The sequence below is a fragment of the Dama dama genome, chromosome 15 (genome assembly GCF_033118175.1).
Source record: "Dama dama isolate Ldn47 chromosome 15, ASM3311817v1, whole genome shotgun sequence".
Lineage (NCBI taxonomy): Eukaryota > Metazoa > Chordata > Mammalia > Artiodactyla > Cervidae > Dama > Dama dama.
Genome location: NC_083695.1, coordinates 61309189 through 61333975, shown reverse-complemented (window position 1 = coordinate 61333975; position 24787 = coordinate 61309189). Strand labels below are relative to the sequence as shown.

At 45.4% G+C, this 24787-nt stretch overlaps 1 protein-coding gene across 1 annotated transcript in view; it reads left to right on the top strand.

The window, feature by feature from the left end:
- Positions 1-24307, top strand: part of MYOF (myoferlin) — a 171826-nt gene extending 147519 nt beyond the window's left edge. The window contains exons 43-54 of the mRNA XM_061162197.1: positions 144-235; positions 4091-4261; positions 5133-5281; positions 7446-7585; positions 9822-9910; positions 10001-10096; positions 13662-13803; positions 16025-16124; positions 18893-19083; positions 21075-21184; positions 21554-21701; positions 23784-24307. Of these exons, the coding sequence (XP_061018180.1) occupies positions 144-235; positions 4091-4261; positions 5133-5281; positions 7446-7585; positions 9822-9910; positions 10001-10096; positions 13662-13803; positions 16025-16124; positions 18893-19083; positions 21075-21184; positions 21554-21701; positions 23784-23822 (1467 nt within the window). The 3' untranslated portion in view covers positions 23823-24307. The remainder of the gene's footprint in view (positions 1-143; positions 236-4090; positions 4262-5132; positions 5282-7445; positions 7586-9821; positions 9911-10000; positions 10097-13661; positions 13804-16024; positions 16125-18892; positions 19084-21074; positions 21185-21553; positions 21702-23783) is intronic.
- Positions 24308-24787: the final 480 nt, after the last annotated feature.

Here is a 24787-nt window from a genome sequence, read left to right as displayed (position 1 = left end):
GCATGGCGCCAAGAGGGAGCACTACCCAGACCTGGTCTGAGGTTGCCCCTTCTCATCACGAGTCATATCTGAGTCTGTCCCAGAAACTGACTTAAGTGGGCACCCCACAGTGACATAACCTGTCCTCTGTTTCATCCCCACAGTGTGACCCTTACATAAAAATAACACTGGGCAAAAAAGTAATCGAAGACCGAGACAACTACATCCCCAACACGCTCAACCCGGTGTTCGGCAGGTAACAGATATTTCCTAACGTTTTTCTGTGGTTCTTTTCTTCATGGCCTTCATGCTAAGGATGCAGTATGTGCCGCCAAGCTTTGCTCTTGAAAGCTGTGAGACTATGTCTATGAACTATTCAGATATCCAAGTCAGTGGGGCAGATAATGAATATGTAAATACATAAATAAAAGCATTTCTTGAAAGTAAAAAGTGCCATGAAGAAAATTAAACCAAGTCTGAGAGACCTGCTCTAAGACCTGGGGGCAGGGATAACAGGACATGGATGGTAGGAGGCCCAGAAGTCCAGAGAGTTTGTGGCTTCTAGACAAGAAGAGTAGGCAGTGACGTCCGTGGAGTGACAGGGTGGTTCTCATACCCTAATCCTGTTGAACTCTCTTGTCTGGGATGCTTTGATTCCATTGTTTTGAGCCCGGGTATGTGTTACTGACTCTGTTACCAAAAACGGAGAAGGGGGAAGAAAGTGATGGCATCGATGTCCTGCTCCCTGTCTCCTGTTCCAAAAGATTCTTGAAATAGCATTACTATCTTCATCCTTGCCATCTGACATTTGTTTCTGCACGGTTACACTGATCTCATCAGAACCTTCTCAAGGGTAAGGCAAACCCAAGTGACCTCTAAAGAGGACCAGCTTTTGTCAGCTATGAACTCCTTCCACATTTACTAATAGCTACTATTACAAGCTTCCCTGGTGGCTCAGTGGTAAAGAATCTGCCTGCTGATGCAAGAGACTCGGGTTCGATCCCTGGGTTGGGAAGATCCCCTGGAGAAGGAAATGGCAACCCACTCCAGTATTCTTGACTGGGAAATCCCATGGACAGAGGAGCCTGGCGAGCTATGGTCCATGGGGTCACAAAGAGTCAGAAACGACTGGGTGACTAAACTACTGTTTGCTGAGCTTTTACTGAGGGCTTGCACTATAGCGAGCCCTTCATAGAAAATATCTCAAGAATCTCACCACTCTGAGGGCCTACTGACAAAGAGGAAACTGAGGCACAAAGGGAATGAGCACCCAACTCACCCCGCTGGGGAGTGGCAGAACCGGGACCCGTGCCCCGGCCACCTGACCGCAGGGTCTGCGTGGCTGCCAAGCTGTACCCTGCAGCCGCCGCCATCTGATTTCCACCTCAGTGTCAGACCCTGCAGCTGGCAGGGCAGGGGGTCACGGCCCCACGTCACAGGGAGGGAAACAGGGTGCCCAAGCTGTGTGCACAGAGCTGGTACATGGGGAAGCCTAAACTTGGGGAGAAATCCTGACCAAGCCCCAGGCTTTCCCAACCACCGCCATACTGCTTCATGCTTATGGCCAAGCCATCACCTGCAGGGCTTCCCTGGTGGCTCAGGCAGTAAAGTATCAGTCTGCAATGAAGGAGACCCAGGTTCAATCCCTGGGTTGGGAAGATCCCCTGGAGAAGGGAATGGCTACCCGCCTGGAGAATCCCATGGACAGAGAAGCCTGGCGGGCTACAGTACAGGGGGTCACAAAGAGTCGGACACAACTGAGCAACTTTCACAACACCTGTAGAAAAATGTTCTTTGCAAAAAACATTTGCACAGTGGTGTTTTTCCCCAGAACACTACCGAGAAGGAGAATACTTTGTTTTTATTTGACGTGTGGCTGGTATCTTAATTTCTGGCTTTATTATCCTGCCCATCTGCTGCTTCTCATGTGTGTTGGATGGTACCCTTACACATTCCTTCCCTCTCTCACTTGTGAGTGTGCACACACACCCACATCCACCCACACGCACACACACACCCAGATACCCACAGCCACACACACACACACCCACAGCTACACACTCACCACACCCCCACATACCCCACACATACCCCCTCACACAAACACTCACACACACCCCCTCTGTGCTGCACACCCCAGGGCCGGGTGCCGGAGCCAGGCAGTGGAAATAATCCTCTGGCATGGCAATATGATCGTTTTCCTTTTCTTCCGCTGATCCAGCCCTGAGGTCTAGACAGGAAAAGGCATGCAGGGCAGGAAGGAGGGCCCCATGCGAGGGAGACAGGGAAGCAGGGAAAGCCAGCTTTTATGGGAGGAAAGCAGCCCTGCCTGCATCCCTGTCTTGGAGAAGCCAAGCACAAGCTTAATTAAGTGGCAGGAAGAGTCTTGCTCAAGCCGCCTCAGGAGGAAGTGATGCCATCAGGCTCCACATGGCCAATCCCCATCTGGCGAACTCAGAATTGGCTCCATCCAGCAGGGTGGAGTCAGGGAGACCCCAGCTCCGCAACCCCTCCTAGGCTCCAGGCCCTGGCCTCAGTCTTACCGGGTGACTTTCTTCTCAGCGGAGACTCTGAGGAATTCTGGGACAGAGATTCAGGAAAGAGCATACTTTGCTATGTGCACGGTATTGTTATCACATCACATTCAATGGAGTGTTAGTCTTCCAGAAAGATGTTAATTGGTGTTCCAAGAAAAAGCATATTTCTTAATCAAACCAGGATGCTTGGGTTAAAAAGATAACTGCAGGATTTCTCAGAACCTTCAGTTTGCCCAGATGAACACCAGAAGAAGTGATTCTCAGCCTTATTTGAGCAAAGAATTCTTTTTCTCAACAGACACATATTACCTGTCCCTTGGGATTCAGCAATGGAATTTGGGGGCATGCGTGGATACAGTCTAGTCAGGACTACAGCCCCTTCTCTCCTGGGCTGTCTGCCTTTTGCAGGCCCCGTCTGGCTGCAGAAGTCTGGGGAAGTCACTGAGATGTGTCTAGGAGACCCCTGGAAGCTTGTCTCCAGAACCCCACTGATGTACACCCTTCTATTCCAGAGATTAATAGTTCTGGCTCTTTGGGCAAGAACCGGGCCACACACCAGAGTGACAGGAGGAGGGGCAGAGGCACAGGGGGAGAGGAGAGATTTGAGGGGCCTCTCACAATTTGTGGTGCAGAGTTTGTTGAGCACCTGCGAGGGGACCCGCCCCTCTGTGTGCAAGTACAGAGCCAAACCCCGGCCATCCGGAGTTCACGCCGTACAGTCGTTACCCTCTCAGAACTGGCGCCACATTGCTCACCTGCCACAGAAACTACTGTTTGATTATCTGGTGGTCTCTCAGAAGGGTTTGTGTTTTCATACTATAGGAAAGCCTTCAAGAATCAGTGGAGAGCCAGAGAGCCTGGGAGGAGAGAGGGAGCCTTCTTGGCAGCTTTCCGTTGCCCTCCTCCAGACCCCCATGCTCCCGTGGGGTTAGCCCAGGATATTCCGTGGTGTAATGGCCTCTTGTCGAGACAAAAAAGGGAACACAGATAGGGGGTTATAAATCAGGGTGCTTGTGCATTACTGATCCCCAGTTGGGTAGAGATGCCTAGGTGCCCTGGAAATAGGCATGTGTGCTAATAATATTAATACTACTATAATTCTTAATAATAAGTATTATTTAATGTATAATAGCATTATTATTATTGCTAGTGAATTTTGGGTAATGCCCTCATACCAAATGCTTTCTAAACATTTATTCCCTTGACCCTTACAACAACATGAGCTGGTAGGGATTATTATCCCCATTTTACAGATGAGAAAACAGAGCACAAAGACGTTAAGTAGTTGCCCTAGGGTCCCACAGCTAGTAAGCAGCAAAACTGGGATTTTCCTTAGGCACTTAAAGCCCCGGATCTTCTCCTGAGCAAGTATATACTCTGTTGTTCTTATTCCTGACGTGTAGTACTTCTCAATCACCACCTGTCGCCCACCACCCACCTTGCTATCCCGGCCATGACATCCTCCTCCCATGGCCCAGAGAGTCTGTGCAGAGCTATGGAGCATGCAAGACACCCGGCGGGGGGGGGGGGGGGGGGGGGGTCGTGCAATTCTAATCTCACTTTCATTTATTCAGAATGTATGAACTGAGCTGCTACTTACCTCAAGAAAAGGATCTGAAAATTTCTGTCTACGATTATGACACCTTTACCCGTGATGAAAAAGTAGGAGAAACGATTATTGATCTAGAAAACAGATTCCTTTCCCGGTTTGGGTCCCACTGCGGCATTCCTGAGCAGTACTGTGTGTAAGTGGCTTTGGATGTAAACGTTGACTGTTCCATCTAACGATAGTACTGGGGAAGCTCTGATGCTCTACCTCAAGCCTGTCTTCATTGAGCCTCGGATCCTTTAAGTCAGGAGGGAGAATTGGGCTTCTCTGGTGGCTCAGATGGTGAAGATCCCCTGTGGGAGGGAATGGCTACCGCTCCAGTATTCTTGACTGGAGAATACCATGGACAGAGGAGCCTGGTGTGCTTCAGTCCATGGGGTTCCAGAGAGTCAGACACGACTGAGTGACTAACGCTTAGGAAGAAGCAGGGCCGTAGCACTGCACAACTGCAGGGGGCGCTATTCACATTGGCATCTGTATGCCACACTGGCCCCTGGGGCACTACAGTGCTCGGTGAAGATGGCACAGGTGGCAAAGCCTGCAGAGTCAGTCCCTCCCCTCCCCTTCTTCCTACCCCTCCCTCAGTGATGCCAGGGACGGAGAGCTAGCAATGTTTGATGGTGGAAATTCCCTGCCCCTCCCCACAAACTGATCAGTTTTGTGGTGATCCTGCTTCCCTGAGTGCTAAACAGTGTCCCTCTGTATCATCCAATGAGATATAGCTTGTGATTTCTAATTTATGTTTGCCTATTATGATTATGGTGATCTCAAACTCTTCATTATCTACAGAGGGCCAGAGAGGGGGAGGGCCAGTTGGCGAAGGCCAAAATAACTCTGGATTTTAAGTTTCTAAATCCTAAGTAGATTTCTAGGCAAAAGCCAATGTCTAGAGTGCATTCCCCATTACCCCCATTACATGAATGTGCCTTTAAGTATGTATGTGTATGAATCTAAGAAGAACTTGTGTGTCCTGCGGTTAACTCTGAGTGTGGCATTATTATTCACAGTTCTGGAGTAAACACCTGGCGAGATCAATTGAAACCAACACAGTTGCTTCAAAATGTGGCCAGATTCAAAGGCTTCCTACCGCCTGTTCTTTCGGAAGACGGAGGTAGCATCACATATGGAGGAAAAGACTACAGCCTAGATGAATTTGGTAAGCACACTGCCATGGGTTGCAGGCTGGTTGCAAGGTGTAGCAGCACATGTTTGCTGCTGGGTTTGCGTTATGGAGGGGGTGGGCAGAGCAGTACCCTGACACCACAGGGAATTCCACGCACATGACTGTCTAACAAAAGCCCCATTATGCTAGAGTTTTACAGTCATGTCAGGTGTCAAAATGGACACGTTTTCTTGTCTGGCTTATGTTTCACTTGACCTTTTTAGGTCATAGCTATTTGAGCTCTGAACACAAAGTTCTGATAATTAACTTATTTCGATGTGATGTATAATTAGCTCAGAAGCGCTCAGATGGTAGGGCAAGAATTTCTCTTCCAATATTATTCCATCATTCTCCCAACCCTGAGAAGGCTCAGGGATGCTGGGGGCTAATTTGAAGAATCTGCTGAGTTCACATCTGGTTCATGTCCGAACTTGGGGTCTTGCTCTTTCCTGAGCAGTAATTTATAATGCAATCTGTCCTGACACATAAACAGCAAACTGCATTATGACATAGACTGAAATCAGCTTAATAGAATGTAAGAGTTATGGCATGATTCAGTGTTTTGTAGGGAAGAGTGTTTTCCAGAGGGGCTGGCATGAGGCTGGTTTTGAGGGCACATGGGATATCTGGAGAAAGCTGAACAAAGATACACAGGAATGAAAGTGCTTCCTGATCCTCAACTGTTTATTCCTGGCATTGTAAGAAACTGTATTTGTCTTTCTATCTGAAAGAAGACTTGAAGACTTGGTCAATATCAGGGATTATTAGATGTTTAATGAATGATGCTGTTTACATCAGAACTTGCAAAGGGCATTGGAAATAAACTGGCAAGCAACATGGCCTCATGGAGACAACTACCCCAACAATCAAACAACACCCCCCAAAAGCTGTGTCAATCAGGGTTGTTCCCATTACTTTGGCCCCGTAACAAATCATCCCAAAACTTAGCTGCTGAAAAAAACCATTTTGTGTTTTTTAAAAGTTGTATTGGTGTATTTGATTTATGATGTTGTGTTAGTTTCTGCTGTACAGAAAAGTGAATCAGTTATATATGTATAGCCACTCTTTTTTAGAGTCTTTCCCCATATAGCAACCATTTTGTTTTGCTCACAGTCTTGTGGGTTAGCCATTCAGGAAGGGCTCACCTGGGCACTTCTCACTTGAGTGGCAGTTGACTGCTGTCAGATGTTGGCTGGGGCTGCAGTCACCTGAAGGCTTGATGCCCAGGATGGCCCTTGGCTGGGAGCTCACCTGGACCTGATGACCAGAGCACCTACCCAGGCCTTTCCCATAGGGAGCTATCTGGGCACCCAGGCTCCTTACATGGCTGGCAGCTTCCCTCAGAGTAAGTGATCCAGGAAGACCGGTGTGGTCTTTCATGCTTAGCCTGAGAAGTCACACAGTATCCTTTCTTTAGTGGTCAAATAGGTCTGTAGATTCAAAGGAGAGGACTTAGACCCCCCAATTCTCAATGGAAGAAGTGACAGAAAATTTGGGAGTCTTATGTTTTTTAAATGCCACAGTGACACTAGCTAGCTACTGTAACAGTTAAGCTTAAAAATGTTAGTGGTTTAACACAATAGAAGTTTATTTCTCATAAATTCAAAACAGGTACTCCTACAGGTGGGTGGTCCTCTTCCAAACAGTCCTTCATGGACCAGGCTGTTTCATCTTGCAGCTCTGCCCACCGTCACCTCAGGGTTCTAAGGTCACCGTTTTCTTCTGCATCCAGAAGAGAAGGTGCCAGAGGTGATCCTACATGAGAGGGTATTACGAGCTGGACCTTGAAGGACACACCTATCACTTCCACCTACGTTACAGTCTAGCCTACCTTGTTTGCATGGCCACGCCTACCTGCACAGGAGTATGGCCATGAGCCCCTGACACCAGCATAAATGGGGGTTGCTCTTACACAGTTTGGAGTGTTTTTGATCTCTTTGCTATTTGCAGTCCACAAGTCAGGAATGAACTTGGTTGGACAGGGCTTCTGGTCATGGGCTGTTTCTATCAACAACTCTTTCACAGGCTGCAGTTCACACACTAGCACTGCCTGACTGTGTTTTGCAAAGTCTGGGCTGAAGTGCTGAGAATCCCTCAAGGCTGTTTCTGGATGCCCGTCCCTGTTTCATTGTCCTTTTTAAAAAAAAAAATATTGCAGAAGCAAACAAAATCCTGCACCGGCACCTTGGGCCCCCCGAGGAGCGCCTCGCCCTTCACATCCTCAGGACTCAGGGGCTGGTTCCTGAACACGTGGAAACGAGGACTTTGCACAGCAGCTTCCAGCCTAACATCTCCCAGGTAAAGCGCTCTCCACTTGTGAACATGCATCACCCACACCCCAAAGGTGGTGGCAGTAGCTGACACAGACTTGCCTTGTTTATTCTTTTGGATACTTTAAGCTATATGAAAAATAGAAATGAAGCTCAGATTAGCTGCATTCCCGAGGGGAATTTAGTGGGTAAAGAATCCGCCTGCCAGTGCAGGAGACCTAGGAGATGTGGATTCGATCCCTGGATCGGGAAGATCCCCTGGAGTAGGAAATGGCAACCGACTCCAGTATTCTTGTCTAGAGAATCCCATGGAGAGAGGAGCCTGGTGGGCTACAGTCCATGGGGTCGCAAAGAGTTGGGCATGATTGAGGTGACTGAGCGCACACATACACGCATACACGAGGGGGATTTATTGTAAGAATTTTCAGGTAACTCACTAAATCCAGACAGGAGAGTAACAGTGACTCAGAACAAACTTGGGCCAGGATCTTGCCCTGTCTTTTGTCTGTTTCTGAGTCTCCTCTAGCCTGCACTTTTCCTGTGAGCACCTTCCGATGTGTCAGAATATTGTGGACGGTTTCTGAGTTTTGTATATTATAATGTAGCCCCACCTGCTTCCAAATGTGGAAAGGATGGGTTGCCCTAACTTGGTCCCATCATTCACCACTAGACACTGAGCTGTAGCCAGGACAGGGTACAGTGCACAGGGTGGGTTGTCACAGGCACATGTGGATCGTGACGGGGGAAGGGCAGTTCCCAGAGAAGCAAGGGGAGACATGGAAAATGACAGAATAGTCTATGTGGAAGCTTGTTAGAATGAAGATTCCCAGACCATGCCTGCAGAGATTCAGTAAGTCTGGGGTGGGGCCAGGAATCTGAATTTGTAACAAGTATCCGGAAAGGTGCTGATGCAGATGGTTAGGAAATCACACTTTAAGAAATATTAATATAATGGGTGCAAATATTGTTGATATGGATAGCAGAACCGTGGTCTCTTAAGAAGTGAGTACAAGTTGGGCTGTGCTTACTAGATTGTTTTGTCACTAACTTTTATTCTGTTCCCTATTTTCATATCTTCCTTCTCTTATTATTCTTCCTTCCCCTCAAAGAGCCCATTTCTCCTCCTTTTTCCTCTCCCACCTCTCAAATGAATAGTCTTAAGACATAACGAAGCAAGGAAGATTTCTCCCTGGGCATCCACCAATACTTCCATCACCTCTACCTACACATTGGACAGACTGTGGCTGGGTCTTAGGAGACACAGCTAATGAGGAGATGGCTAATTTCTTGATGTATGCTAGACCCTTGAGCCCTCGAGATTAGTTGGAAGAGAGTAAGGATCACAGTAAAATATATCCCTTTCCAAGAGCCCCAGTTAATTCATTTTGATCACAATGCATTAGGAAGCCAACCTAGTGGTTTCCTTGGCAACTTTCTTAAAGACCAGTCTGTTTTTGTCATGAAGGCAGAGTATACAGAACATCCAAAAACAGTCTGCGGAACTTAAATTGGTTTGTATGGTTGATAGAGTGTGTTAACGGCATTCCTAGGCTGTCTGGAAGAATATTCCAGTCAGATAAATGGGCCTGGTCTGTAGCCGTCAAAGATATAAAGGGAGGTGAGGGGAGCTCATCAACATGGCGGCACAGGCGTCAGTCCAGGCTTTCACCCTCCATGTTCCGGCAAGCCCCCTTCCAGGCGGTGGGCCCTAGCAAGCCAATGCAGGGAGCCCTCGGTTTGGTGAATGGTAATATTTTTTACATTGAGTCTCTCCTTTGAAAGTGAGGCTATTTTTCTTTTACAAAATTAAGTACATTTTTCCATTATTTTGATTTTCTCTCCCAAGGTAAGTGGAGAAACCCTTGGGTGTCACAAAACTGACAATGATAGCAAGTAGACAGTCTGATGATGGAGGAGAGATGGTGTGACAACTCTTCTGAGTCACTGTAAGAGGGAGTATGTGTGTTTGGGGTTGTGTTAGTGATGGCAAGCCCCTCATTTTATTAACCAGGGAAGACTCAGATTATGATAAAGTAGGCACAGGTAGAGACTCCTGGGAGAGAATGGAGGGTGGATGGCCTAAGTGACACTGAAGGTGTAAGATTCATCTTGATTTGCTCTTCTACTCCATTTTTCTTGCCTTCCATATGGACCAATAAATTAGGAGACCTGCAGTAGTTTCACTGAAGATGTATGAAAGAAGATTGTAGTCTCTACCACCCATAATGTAACTTCATTTCTCTTTTCATTTTTGAATGGTTTAGGGAAGACTTCAGATGTGGGTGGATGTTTTCCCCAAGAATTTGGGGCCACCAGGCCCTCCTTTCAACATCACACCCCGGAAAGCCAAGAAGTAAGTAATTTTGAGACCCTGCTGTATCTCACTGGGGTCTTGGTTCAGGACCTGAAAAGAAAAACCACCTTCAAAATGTGCTTCTCGTAGATACTACCTGCGTGTGATTATCTGGAACACCAAGGATGTTGTCCTGGATGAGAAAAGCATCACAGGAGAGGAAATGAGTGACATCTATGTGAAAGGGTAAGGCTGGCATGCAGGAGCCTCTGAAAGACTCAGAGAACAAAGCAGACTCTCCTTCATGAGTGTTCCATTATAGGGTGTCCATTATAGGATCTTGATTATTGAAGATATTATGTCTTACTGGGCTTCCCAGGTGGTGCTAGTGGTAAAGAACCCGCCTGCCATTGCTTAGGAAGAAAGCTCCAGGGAGACAGAGAGAGAGAGAACAGAAAGAAAAACCTGTATGGATGTTATTTATGAGCAGCAGCATCTGATACCTATAAGGAAAAAAAGGTTTTGTTTAGTTTATTAAGCAGATTTTTTATTTATGAGACTTTTTAGTCATGCAGTTCATCTTTATTCCTTTTTGATACTTTGAGTAACTAGGCTTAGAGACAGAAGTAGAGCTCCCAAGGTTTTTGTTTTTTTTTTTTTTAATATATTACCTGAAGTTAACATCCATGGAAAAGAAGAAACATTAAAGCTTTTTTTTTTTAATCATTTATTCCACCAATATTTACTGAGTGCCTGCATCCAATGTGTTAAGTGTCATAGGTGATCATTATTCTGTTACTTGCATAATTCAATTCCAAATAATCCATGTTGGTGTCAGTTTTGTGTTATACACTGATGATGTATACAGAACCCAAGGATTAGGAAGGCAAACTCTGGAGTCAAATTAGCTGAATTGAAATCTGGTGCTTTCCCTACTAGCTGGGCAAGTTAGCAAACTCACTATTCCTCATCTGTAAAATGGAGATAATGACAGTATCCACCACTCTGGAATATTCAGAAGACTGGGTTACTCAAAGCATTTAGGATAGCACCTGGCAGATAGTAAACACTGTGTGCATTAACCAGGATTCACCAGAAAAAAGGACAAGTAGGACGTGTGTGTGTGTGTGTGTGTGTGTGTGTGTGTGTGTGTGTAGAAAGAAAGAGGGAAAGACAGGGAAACAAAGACGGGGGGGAGAGATTCATTATGGAGGCTAAACAGTCCCACAACTGGTCACCTGCGACCTGGAGACCCAGGAAAGCTGGATGTATCATTCAGCCTGAGTTCAAAGCCTCAGAATCAGGGGAGCCCATGGTATATATCCCAGCCTGAGGTCAGGAGGAGATGACCCGAGATGTCTTGGTTCAATCAGTGAGACAGAAAAAGCAGGTAAATTCCTCCTTCTTCTGTCTTTTTGTTCTATTTAGGTCCCCAATAGACTGGATGGTGCCACCTACATTTGGGAGGGCCATCTACTTTACCCAGTCCATTGATTCAAATTCTAGTCTCATCCAGAAACATTCTCATAGACATACCCCAAAATAATGTTTAATCTGGGCACCCCATGGCCAGTCACATTGACACATAAAATTAGCAATCACACTATAAACTTACTATTCCACATGAATTGAGTTTGGTTCCTTGATATGTAAAAGATAAAGACTTGTTGAAATTTAATGTATTCATAAAGTGAGAATAAAGTTTCACTTATGATCCCAAGTGGCCTTCAATCAAACCTTTGTTAAAGACATAATTATTGTCATTTAGGTTCACTCTACACAGGGAATGTTTCATCAAGTACTTCATTATTCTTTCTCATTTCAGGATATTATTACCATTCCCCGAGGAAAATTAATTCTGGCTAATTATATATATGCAAATTTATTTGACTATCATAAGCATTTTTTTTCCAATCAGGGAGACAAACTCAAGTAATACTGGACTGAGAGATAACTCTGGTAATCAAAGAATAAAACACAACCTAAAATACCATGTCAGGACTTCCCTGGTGGTCCAGTGGTTGGGAATTCACGCTTCCAAAGCAGGGGGTTTTGGGTTCAATCCCTGGTCAGCAAACTGGGATCCCACGTGCTGCATGGTGTGGCCAAAATATTAAAAAACTTAAAGTACCATGTCACATTTGGAGTGAAAAGTCTAAATACTGTATGTGAAAGGATGAATAATGCACAAATAACATGCCTAGCACTATACCCACATGGGTATTACATACAAGTACATACACCAAGAGTGGCTGTTTACCTTGTTTTCAAATTAAAATGTGAAAAGATTCATAAGAAAGGAGAGGGAAGAGCTACAGGGGTGAGCCATCTGGGGAAGGATGATGGTGCCAATTAGGGTTGAGTTATAAGCTGAAGCTACCACCGTCACAGCCAAAAAGTGTGGTCTCTCTTCATTGAGCTAGTTCAAAAGCTTAAACGTTAATTGTCAAAAGGAATATTTCAACTCAGTTATTTGGTTAGTCAATTGACAAGAAAAAGTAAAATTACCAGTCGACTGCTATTAATGCCACTACTACTAATAGGACCCAGTATTAGCGCATGACTTTCTAGTCTCCATGGTCCTTTGAGGCGGAGTAATAGTCCTGTACTTAGGAGTCAGATAGACCTGGGAGTTACACTTAATTTTGTCCCTTACTGGATATATGAGACGCAGATCCTCTCTGAACCTCAGTTTCCTCATCTGTGAGATGGAGCTAGTTATCAGCTGGAAAGAATAAACTAAGGCATGCTAATACCTGGTTCGTAGCAGCTGATCCTTAACATGTGTTAAGGATCTCCCTCTTCCCACTCTGGCCTTTCTCATTCTGTCCTCAGGCTGACCATGTGAAGGAAGCACGTATCATTAACCTCGTTTTACAGATGGGAAATGAAGCTCAGAGAGTTGATGGCAGAGCAGGTTCACAGCCAGGCCTGCCTCCTACTGACCGTCTCTCTCTAGGGGGTCCAGGCAGCAGTATTTCTGAAAGCTGCCCCAGTTGATGCTCATGTGTAGTCAGTACTCAGATCCGTGCATTCCACCACTTTTGCTGTCTCAAATCTCATGTGCCTCTGGTTCCAAACCAGAAGTCTTCCCCATAGTTGGCGGATGTGGTAACACTTTTTCCCAGACATGCTCATTCATCCCTCTAACCCGTCTGCCAGGCACAGGCCAAAGAGAACTTTCCAAATGTCAAAAGTTAAGATGTTCACTTGTTGGTAGAAATGAATTTTCATAGATAGGAGTATGGATGCAGCAGCTTACATCTCCCTCGCTCATCTCAATTAATGTGATCATAGTACATTTAAGAAGAATTTAAAAAGGAAGCTGTAAGATTACTTGAGTCGTGCCTGTTTTGTTTGCTTAAGTGAAATATGGGAAAGGAAATGCTGAAATTTTGAACTAACCCACATTCATTGAGCCTATCAGCGGTGATGACAGACAGCAATGAGTTATAGTTAGGGAGACTAAAATCGTAGCCGGCAAGCTTCACCATTCCCAAAATAGAAGCTAAGTTGTTGATATTTTCCAGAAAATTTCACCTTATCCCTGTTAACTGAAGTCTAAAGGGTTTCCTGCTCTGGTTTTAGAGGAATTCTATTTTATTTGGCTACAACCTGTGTTGGATGCACCAGAGTGCCTTCCCTTCATAAATCACCACCCCCGGCCTCCCCAGTTCCGTAGATAACTGGAACCTGCCCAAGAAAAGTGCATTAATTCTCCTGCCCTTCACTCTCCTAATCACTGCACTATTTTGCGGCTAGATTACTTGTCAATCACATGAAGCTAAGTCTGTTTGCTCCTGCTTTTCAGCTGGATTCCTGGCAATGAAGAAAACAAACAGAAAACAGATGTCCATTACAGATCCTTGGATGGCGAAGGGAACTTTAACTGGAGATTTGTCTTCCCTTTTGACTACCTCCCAGCTGAACAGCTCTGTCTCGTTGCTAAAAAAGTGAGTTCTGAAATGTGCCAGTGGGGCGGGGATGTCATGGGTCTTTCTTAATGTGGACACTCAGAAAAGGTCGCAGGTGCTCAGCACCTTGGAGGTCATAGGTCCAGCTCCCTCTTGGTAAGGTGGGGATTCAGGGACCCCAGTGGTGCAGATACTTGCCCAGGGTCCCACAACTCTAGTAGGTATTTGTGTAGTTAGGAGTAAAAGGAAGACAGCTTTTCTTCTCCTGACATGTTGGCAGCTGAGGGAAGGATCTGGTAAAAGACCCTCTGTGTCTATACATACCCCAACCTAAGTATATACTTATGTCATGAGAGACCGATTTCTTCCCCTGATAAAGAGAACTGTTGGACTAGCTAGCCAGAGACAAAATATTAATGTAGGTGCAGTTTCCCACTTACGTTCCTTATTAAACTTAAGCATCTGCCTTCCTTCTTTTGGGAGCACTTCCATGAGGGTTCAGGGCCCTCCTGGTCTTAATTTAAAAGACTGGGTTATAGAACTCAACTCAAACTGGCTTGTACCAAAAATGTGATTTATTGGTTCACATTACTAAAAAGGCCAGGGTTGACTGGCTTAAGGAACGCCTGGAGCCCAGGTTGAACTGATGTCTTTAGAAACTGCGGTCACCTCCTCCACCCCTTTGCTCTGCCTTCACCCATAGGCCTCACTCCCTGGTGGAGGTAGGGTGGCTACCAGCAGGTCTCAGTAGAGAGAGATCAAGTCCCCAAAGGCGCCAACCAGTGTTCTGAGATTGGACCCCAGAGCTGGCCTGTCTGAGGCTGAGTGCCCCTCTTTGAGCCAGCCAATGGTGCCCAGGGATGCAGTACCCTGACTGGTGCAGCTCTGGAGTCAAGGATGAAGTCAGTCCTCCCCAAACTACATGGACTGGAGGAACAGAATCTCTAAGAGAAATCTGTGGGGCAGGTAATAACAACAGCTGTCTTTCATAGGCCCTTGTCCCATTTCCCCTTCCAACCATATTCCATAAACTTTTCCTAGCTCTGCCCCAGTCACCTCTTCCTCCACATGTGGATCAGCATACAGCCCCCTCCTGTCCCAGCAGGCCAGGCCCTACCTGCTGCTGATGCTCTAGTGAGCACTTTTTCCGTTTAGGTGAGATGAATGCCTTCCAAGGTCACTTTTTAAAGATGCAGAGGTTCATCCTGGTGCTGAACCATGCATATTTCAAATGTTGAGACAGACCAGGGGGGAAGGTGAGGGGTTTGGGGTCAGTTAGGCCTTTAGGTAAAGTTTCCTTTCCTGTTTACTCATATCTAAGCTGGACCTCTCAGCATCCTGAGTAACCCCACACAGGAGAGTCAGGTGAGGCCAGACAATGGTGGAGTGGGCTTCTCGGCCCCTCAGAGCCAGGCCTCTAAGTCCTGCAAAGGGAAACATCTCAGACTGTTATCTGAAAAACCAACAACCCAATAATCTTCCTTCAAATTCATGAAGTATTGGGGGAATTCCCTTTCTTCTGGGGCCAGAGGAACTTAGGTGTAATCAGGCCATGGAGGTGTCATGATCCTTGGCTGATACTGTCTGAGCAGAGGCAGGGACCAGAGGTGAGAACCTGGAGGAAACTTACCCCATCCTCTCTGCACCTAACTCGAGTCCGAAGGATCAGAGAGGGTCTTAGTTTTAGCAATATTTTTCAAAAACCACAAATGCCAGCAATTTTAAATCTGCACTGATAAGAGTGAAATGTGGGCCGCCATCTCTCACCCCCACGTGGAATGAGTGTGCTCAGACATCCCTGGGACGGTTGGAGGTGGGGCGGGGAGATTGCTGGGCAGAAGTAACACCCCAGCAGGGGATATTTCGGTCTGGCCTAGAACAGCTTGGCTTTGGGGTGATAATCTAACCAGGCCATCATGTTTAGGAGACAGAATTACCCTCACCACCCCCCACAAACCCCAGGAGTAGCAACAGGAAGTCACACTGATAGAAACGTGGCAGGAAACCTTCTGTTTGGGAACTGCCTCAGACAACCTTTTTGTCACCCAGCTGGTGGTGGTGAGATTTCCTGGGGCGCCTGCCTGCCTTACATACACATGGGGCATGACCAGCAGGCTAGAAGATGGGATTTTGGGTGGGGATGCAAAGGAGACAAGAGGCCCTGTGCCTCTTGTTGCATTTTCAAGAGGCCCAAGGGGAGGGTTTTAAGAGTCCAGTAATCAGTGTCATTTTGGCTTGTCTGTTCCTCTTGGCATTTTAGGAACATTTCTGGAGTATTGACCAAACTGAATTTCGGGTCCCACCCAGACTGGTCATTCAGATATGGGACAATGACAAGTTTTCTCTGGATGACTACTTGGGTAAGGCTGACATTTGGATACTTTTCTCTAAGATACTGTACTTGAAATTAGTTAAATCAACTAGAATTTGGAATCAATTATTTAAATGTCCAGTCCTGTGGGGCTGGGGTCACACTCACTGCCTGGATGGCCTCTGGGCACTGTGGCCTGCTGGGTGCTACCCCAGGTGCCCTGAGAAGTGGGCACAGTGAATGGCACCTCTTGTGTGGGCCCCGTCCACCCTCAGGGTCCTGGTGTAGGCTCTTGCACCAGCTTCTGACATGTTACGAAGACACAAATTTTATTTTCAGGTATGCCTCAGCCCTGCCTCCACTTCCAAACCTCCTTTCTTTTCTCCCGCTCTCTTCTTTTCCCTCCCATCAACACCTCAGAATTGGCTTCCTCCTCCTCCTAGAAGTCACTGCAGTCCTCTAACGTCCCAGCCCTTGTTCCTCCCCACCCTTCTCTGTGGTAAAAGGCCCTTGTTACACACCCTCTCCCCACCGCAGGCCCCTCCATTTCCTGGCACTCTCCCCAGTCCCTGCAAAGCACAGTGTTCAGATTTTCTCTCTGAGAGGCCTTGGGTGTCTCACTGGCCTGCTCTCACTCTTTAAACACAGGCCTTTGTTCTCCCCAGGGTTTGGTGGATCCTCCCCAGGCTCTCTCAGTGACTTAGCAACCCTCTCCTCTGTTGAAGGCAAAGCTTCCATTCTCCCTCTGTGCGAGGTATGACTCCTAGACCTGCAGGTTCAGCCTGGCCGCCCACGGTGCCTGCCATATAGTAACAAGAAATACTGTGATGACTCATACTGACTGCTCTGTGCAGTGTATCAAATCAACACACTATCCCCCTTAGACTTACACAGTGCTCTATGTCAATTATATCTCCGTTTGAAAAAAAGAAACACTTATGATGATTATTCCCCACCCCCCACCAGAACCTTTTTACCTGTATGTTCAGCTGGCACCTCAAATTTATCGTGACTAAGATCAAACTTAGCCTTTCTTCCCTGACCTCATACCTGCTCTCAGCTTCTCCCAGTAGCTCAGGCCGAAACACCCAGAGTCCTCTGAGGCCCTCCTCTCCTTTCCTCCCACTTCCCTAAACAATGTAACCTGCTGTATCATGCACATTTATTTCCTTATTTCTGTGATCTCTGCCACTTGTGCCAGTTCAGATGTAACTTTCTCAAAGCCAGCATTACAGAAGCCCCGAGCTCATCTCCCTGCCTCCAGAGCATCTTTCCTAGCAGAGGAGAAGCCCCCAGTGGTCAGTGGCTACATCTCGTTCATCCCTCTGCCCTTCACAACACAGAGTGCAGTGGCTTTGGCTTAGTCGGTTCTTAATAAGAACTGAACAGACAAACGAGTATGAAAGTGTTGAACTGAAGAAAAACATACAACCTAAAAGTTGTGAGTCCAGGCATCTTACTGAGGACTGCAAACTAGGACACCACCTCTCAGAGAGCTCTGAGGAGCCAGGATGGAGAGGTTTGTGCTGTGGGGGAGAAAAAAAACAGGTAGTCAAACATCAAAAGATTACTCCTAATCACAAAGAACAGATATCTCAAGTTAATGACTTTAGTCCTTTGCTATGTTTGGGGAGATACAAGATCCTGGACCTGTTGAAATTATGCCTTAGATATTCATCTTAGCTAGCCAGAGCCAGACCCAAAGGTCAGAATGCTTCCCCCTCCATCTTGAATCCCCCTTGGGTCACAGACTCAGGTGGGGGCTGCAGTGACTAAGGTCCTGATCCTTGTAGAACTGGGATAATGGGTAACACTTTGTTTACTGAAATGCCAGGCAATGTTCCCTGTTCACAGGAGTATGCTAGTTTAGCATGAAGAACAGTAGAGAGTTTTCCCTTGGAACTGAAATGAAACAGTCTGACAACAAATAAGGATGACTGTATCTCTGATAACCAGTGGGTAAATGGTTGCAGTTATTACCAAAAGGAGAAAGACAAAATAAAAACAGGCATAAACTCCAGAAAGGCTTGTGGGCTACGGATGCATTAAGATGAAGGACAGTTTCCGAGTCCAGAAGTTTATAGAGAATCTGCCACCACCTCCCTGGTGCTCTTTGCTGTTGTTGAAGACCACCTTTTGTCCCAGTAAGTAATTCATAGACTTGAATTACTTACCCAGACCATTATCTGAAGGAGAGAGGTCCCAGGAGTTCCCAAACCCCAAGACAATCAGAGACGGTCATTAACTACAAGAGAGTTCACGCCTCATCATGGAAGAAAACCTGTGCTTCTCCGGGCACCCTGAGCTGGGCTTCCTAGTTCCTGGGGAGAATTTTCTGATGAGAATTCAGTGTTCCTTCTCAAATTCTTGTTTCTGAAATTACACTTGGAGAGACTTGAACTTGTGTGTTTGATGGTGCTTCCCGTGTTCCAAGTACTGGTTGTCTTTACCCAAAGCCAAATGACTATGTTCAGGGAAGTTCAGAACCAACATGAGCAAATTCCAAGTTCAGTGGAAATTGTGTTCCTAGGTGTTTAATTACTTTGAGCTTGCAGAAGAACTCTATTTATGCTCCTGTCCCTGAGAAATACAGTGGGTAGTCCTCTGTGAGATGCAGAGCAGTGGACAGGTACTTTTGCCACTTTCCATCCTATCTGGAAAGAATTTTAACTATCTACAGGCTGCATTTCTCTAACTCACCTGTCACCTGCTCAAAGTCACAGTCTAGACCTCTCTTCTGACAAGGACATTCTGTTTACTTGTGAACATCACCTGATCCACTTGAAATTTATTTGGGTTTAATATTTCCTTGGCTAGGTTTCCTGGAACTTGATTTGCATCATACCATCATTCCAGCAAAATCATCAGAGAAATGCAATTTAGACATGATTCCAGACCTCAAAGCCATGAACCCCCTGAAAGTGAAAACTGCCTCTCTCTTTGAGCAGAAGTCCATGAAAGGATGGTGGCCCTGCTACACGGAGAAAGATGGCTCCCGTGTGATGGCTGTATGTATGAGTAATTCCTGGTTGGGGGTTGTTTATTCCTTTTCTTCTTTAAGTTTTGCCCTTTTATGAGTAGATTTGCTCCAAATAAGATAAGAAAGCTTGAATTGGTGGTACTTTTAAGTTTGGGGAACAGGTTGTACCTGGGATTGTAGGAGAAGGTGGCAGATGCTGCAAACATATGTTTGGGGTTGAGTGGAAGATAGAAGGATTGGAATTGTCAAAAAACTGGGAGTGCAAGTGATTATACTATATTTCTGTGGGATTCTCTTTCACCAGAAATGCTAATTTAGGCTGAGCTTCCAGTCCAATTCAGAAAAAGCAACTTCAAATTTAAGCTGTTCTCATCTTGAAAAAATTAAAATTTAAAGATGGAAGAAGCAAGGAGTGTGAGCATCCATTGAACATTAAGGCCATAAGTTAAGAGCAATTTCAACATAGAAGCATAGTGCAAATTGCCATGCCCTGTCACAAAAAGGCTACTTAATTATTAATTCATTGTGTATTACTACTAATAAACATTTTATACTAATTATTATAAACTAGACAACATACTGAATGTCTTACATTCATAATCTTGTATTTTAAACAACTTTAAAATTTATTGGGTTGACCAAAAAGTTCATTCAGATTTTTCTGTAAACCCAAAGGAACTTTTTGGCCAACCCAATACATAAAGTAAACTGCACTCACTTAAAACATAAAACATAAAACAACAGAAGAGCACAATTTGAGTTTTGACATCTGATGTATATGCTCATGAAACCACCACCATAATCAAGCTCCAGAACATTCCCATTATCCCCAGAGGTTTCCTTGTGCCCTTTGCAATCTATCACTTCCTCTACCCCTGGTGCAGCTTCCTGCCACTCTAGAGCAGCTTGTACATAATCTCATTTAGTTCTACTGATAACCCCATGAAGCAGATATTACCTCCATTTTATAGATTTGAAAGAACAGGCTTAGAAATAAGGACTACCTTGTCATAGACAGACTTCCCTGATAGCTGGCAAAGAATCTGCCTGCAATGCAGGAGACCCCGCTTCGATTCTTGGGTCGGCAAGATCACCTGGAGAAGGGATAGGCTACCCACTCCAGTATTTTGGCCTAAAGAATTCCACGGACAGTACAGTCCATGGAGTTGCAAAGAGTCGGACATGACTGAACGACTTTCACTGCCATAGACAGACCATCTTTGACTTGTCGACTGAGGAGGCATCTGTGCTTCATCACCTAATGAGCATCAACGTCAGAAGTTCTCAAATCGCTGGTGACTTTGTGAGTTCCAGGGTTCTAGAAAGCCTGTTACCACCCTGGTTAAGCCTGGCTATCAGAGTGGGCAAATTTCTAGAGCTCTTGCAGCCTCAGTGTCCTCATGTGCACAGGAGGATCGCAGCAGTACCTGACTTCTAGGATTGTCCTGAGCAACACACGAGAGTGTCCCTGTAAAAGGCTTAAGCAGTGCCCAGTGCACCACTTAGGGACCTGTGAACAGGGAGGAAGCAGTCATTCTTTCACTCGTGCCTTTCTTCTGCAAGTATACAATGGATGCTCACTAAGCGCCAGCATTGCTCCATACAGTAGGGGTCTCATGAAGCACAGAAGCTCTCCTGGAGCCCACAATAAATGCTCAGTCAATGTTAGCTATTGTCATTAGCAGTATTCAAGTTAATCTGGGTCCAAGCACAGTTACAAAGGGAGATAATGTGAGCAGGCAAGGAGATGGATGTGAGAAAGTTAGAATGATGGGGATCCAAGAAGACTGGAAAGCAGGGAGGAGGGAAAGCAATTTGTCCTCTCAGTTTCCCACAAGGAGTCAGTTCAGAAACACATGGAAGAGGAAATGTGATGAGATCTCTGGAGGAAGATTTAAGGCGATCTCAGGATTGTTTTACAAGAATAAAAATCACTGCTCGGGGAATACGCCTTGGGTCGGAGTGAAAATATTTGTGAAACGTGATGTCATGTGTTTAACCTGTTCTGCTTTACTGAAGGGGAAAGTGGAGATGACGTTGGAAGTCCTCAATGAGAAGGAGGCCGACGAGAGGCCAGCCGGGAAGGGACGGGATGAACCCAACATGAACCCCAAACTGGACCCACCAAAGTGAGAGGCCCTCTTTGTTCTGATCCCAAAACACCTGCAGTCTGAAAGCCCCCCCTCCACTTGACTTAATGCAATGGATTAGCCGTTGTCTTAATTTTGTACTGAACAGGCAGGATGGGGGAAGGAGAGATTGGTGATCTGGCTTCATTTTAACCATTCTCCTTTCTGTGAAACCAAAGTCCAGTGTGTCTGCAGCATCTTAAGAAGTCATAAAAGGTTAAAGACTCTCTCAGCCAACTAAGGGGAATAATATCTTTCCTTGGCTTTGTAAAACATTATTAATTATTCTTTAAACTATGCTATGCTCTGAGATGTAAAATATCTGTCCCTCCTGAGTTGGGTAGGTAAAACCATTTCTTTGCAATGCAGCCGACCAGAAACCTCCTTCCTGTGGTTCACCAACCCGTGCAAGACCATGAGGTTCATCGTGTGGCGCCGATTTAAGTGGGTCATCATCGCCCTGCTGATCCTGCTGATCCTGCTGCTCTTTGTGGCTGTGCTTCTCTATTCCTTACCGGTATGCATCCTTGGCCTCTCGTCTTGGCTTTCTGGGTGTGAATTTTGGTTGTCATCTCAGTTGGTGCTTGCTTTTTTTGCTGTTCAGTAAAATTACCTACCTCGGGGCTTCTTTGGTGGTTCAGTGGTCCACCTGTCAATACAGGAGACCCAGGTTTGATTCCTGGGTTGGGAAGATCTCCTGGAGAAGGAAATGGCAACCCACTCCAGTATTCTTGCCTGGGAAATCCCATGAACAGCGGAGCCTGGTGGGCTATAGTCTGTGCTATGCTTAGCCGCTCAGTCATGTCCAACTCTTTGTGACCCCGTGGACTATAACCTGCCAGGCTCCTCCATCCATGAGAATTCTCCAGGCAAGAATACTGGAATGGGTTGCCATGCCCCCACTGGGATCTTCCCAGTCCAGGGATGGAACCCAGGTCTCCCGCATTGCAGGTAGATTCTTTACCATCTGAGCCACCAGGGAAGCCCGTGGGGTCATGAAAGAGTAGGATATGACCTAGCGACTAACAACAACAAAAATGACCTACATAGCAGTTGTGGTATTACAACCTGTCAACTTTAGGAAAGTTTAAAGTACTATGTTCTGTGAATTACATTCTCCAGATTTTATGAATTACAGGTAGAACTTCAGGGTCTATTAAAAACAAGACAAAACAAAACTTTGGTCTCAGGAATTCTAGAAGAAACCCCTCAATGTGGGTCTGAACCAGAGCCAGCATTTCTGATGGATCTTTCTGCCTTCAGACTTTTTGTTCCAAACCATCCTACATCCTAACTCTTGACCTTTCATGCATCCTGGGCTCATTAGAAGCCTACACCACCCTTGCACTCTGGGGGCTTCCCAGGTGGCACCAGTGGTGAAGAACCCGCCTGCCAATATAGGAGACATAAGAGACACAGGTTCAATCCCTGAGTTGGGAAAATCTCCTGGAGGAGGGCATGGCAACCCACTGCAGTATTCTTGCCTGGAGAATCCCATGGACAGAGCAGCCTGAGAAGCTATGGTCTATAGTGTTGCAAAGAGTTGGACACGACTGGAGCGACTTACCACACACCCTTGAACTCCATCCAGATTGAGTTGGCCTCCCCGAACAAGTATTGCCCTAACCTGCCAGGATGCCTTTGCCAAGACTGTTCCTTTACCTGCGTCCTGTTAAAACCTCCCTCATTCTTTAAGGCCCACGTCACATAACATCCGCCTTAATCTCCAGTCACAAAGGGAGTTCAAGTGGGAGGTTCGTCAGTGTGCCTGGAAGTAGTGCCTTCCTTCCTCTGAGAATCATGGAATTTGTTGAGCATCTGCTATAGGTAGAAATTGGAATACAGAGATGCCCAAGGCAGGATTTCTACCCACAAGCAGATCACGTGTCTGCTTGTCTGCAGGATAGGAACAAGTAAATGACTATAAAGGCAGGCTGGGTCAGAGGTAGGAAAAAATGACCGTCAGACCCTATTGCTGAGGATGGTTGCACCAAGGAGGGGGCATTTAAGCTTAGTTTGCCCAGCGGAGAAAGGAGAGTCCAAGCATTCAGAAACCACTCCTTCAGTTCATATTAATAATACAGATTACTTTGTGTTTAGTAGCATAGTCGCACAACCACAAGAGCAGGGAGTTGGTGTCTTCCTTTTCTCTCAGCAGATACCTTCAGCTTGTTAACTGTAAGTACATGCATACTACCAGCTTGGCCAAAAAGTTCATTTGGATTTTTCTGTAAGATCTTATGGCAAAACCTGAATGAACTTTTTGGCCAACCCAATATTTTCTTATTGTAGGTAGTTCAATCTGTCTTTACCATTTAGAAAACTGCTTATAGTTATTTCTTCTTCCTAAGTTAGACTGTATTGATTTAAACCAGTGGTTCTCAATTGGGAGCAGTCTTGCCCCCCAGGATATTTGGATGCCTGGAGACATCTGGTTGTCACAACTGGGGGGTGATACTGGAATCTAGTGGGTAGAGGCCAAGGATGCTGCTAAACATCCTCCAATGCACAGTCTCCAACAAGCATCATCTGGTCCTAAGTGTCAGTGGTACCATGATGAATCCCTAAGTTAAAAACCCTGTTTCTGTTTCCTTTTCAGAACTATTTGTCAATGAAGATTGTGAGACCAAATGCATAACAGAAGCAAAGTCTTCAAGAGTCATCCAGCAATGAGGGAATCCTGTCTCTATTAACAGAACAAAACCAAAGACGATATTACATACTTCACTGAGCCCCATCACTTCCCAGCGCATCTAGGTTCCAAGTCAGGCTAACAGGCATCATTTTTATCTTATCTTTTGAAGTATTAAAGGTTCTTACCATGTTTTTTCATAGTAATTTTCAAGGTGGCTGGTTCCATTTTAAAATCTTTTTTTATGTGTCCTACTTCTATAATTCAGTTTTTGTAAATTGCTGAAATCGAACATGAGAATTTCTGCATTGTGATTTCATATACTTCTTACCTGTAGTCCACGAAAAGGGCTGTGCATTATAAAATAGTAGAATAGTTAGAGGAATTGTTATTTATGCCTGCAACCATTGCTATATTTTGTATGAATAAATGTCATGAGAGTGTACTCAACCTCTGTGATGAACCCAAATAAAAACATTTCACCTTCAGCATATACCTGTTTGTTGCAGCTGTGGGCCAAGCTGAGAAAGAGGTAATTTCTAGTCTGGGTATCAGTGGATAGAATGGTAGGCCCTGGCAGTTGGCTATAATTCCTTTATAAGCATATTGCCAAATCTTGCCAATATAATAAATTAACACTTATTTATTCTATGCACACTATTGTTCTAAATGCTTTATACATATTAACTAACTTAGTCCTTAAGGTAATCCTGTAAAAGGTAGGTAACATTATTAACCCCATCTTGCAGCTGAAGAAATTGAGATATATGCATGAAAATCAATGACGTTAGAACACACTCTCTCACCATACACAAAAATAAACTCAAAATGGCTTAGAGACTTAAACATAAGACATGACACCATAAAAATTCTAAAAGAGAACACAGGAAAAACATTCTCTGGCATAAATAGTACCAATGTTCAAAAGGAATAAAAACAAAAATAAACAGGACCTAATCAAACTTAAAAGC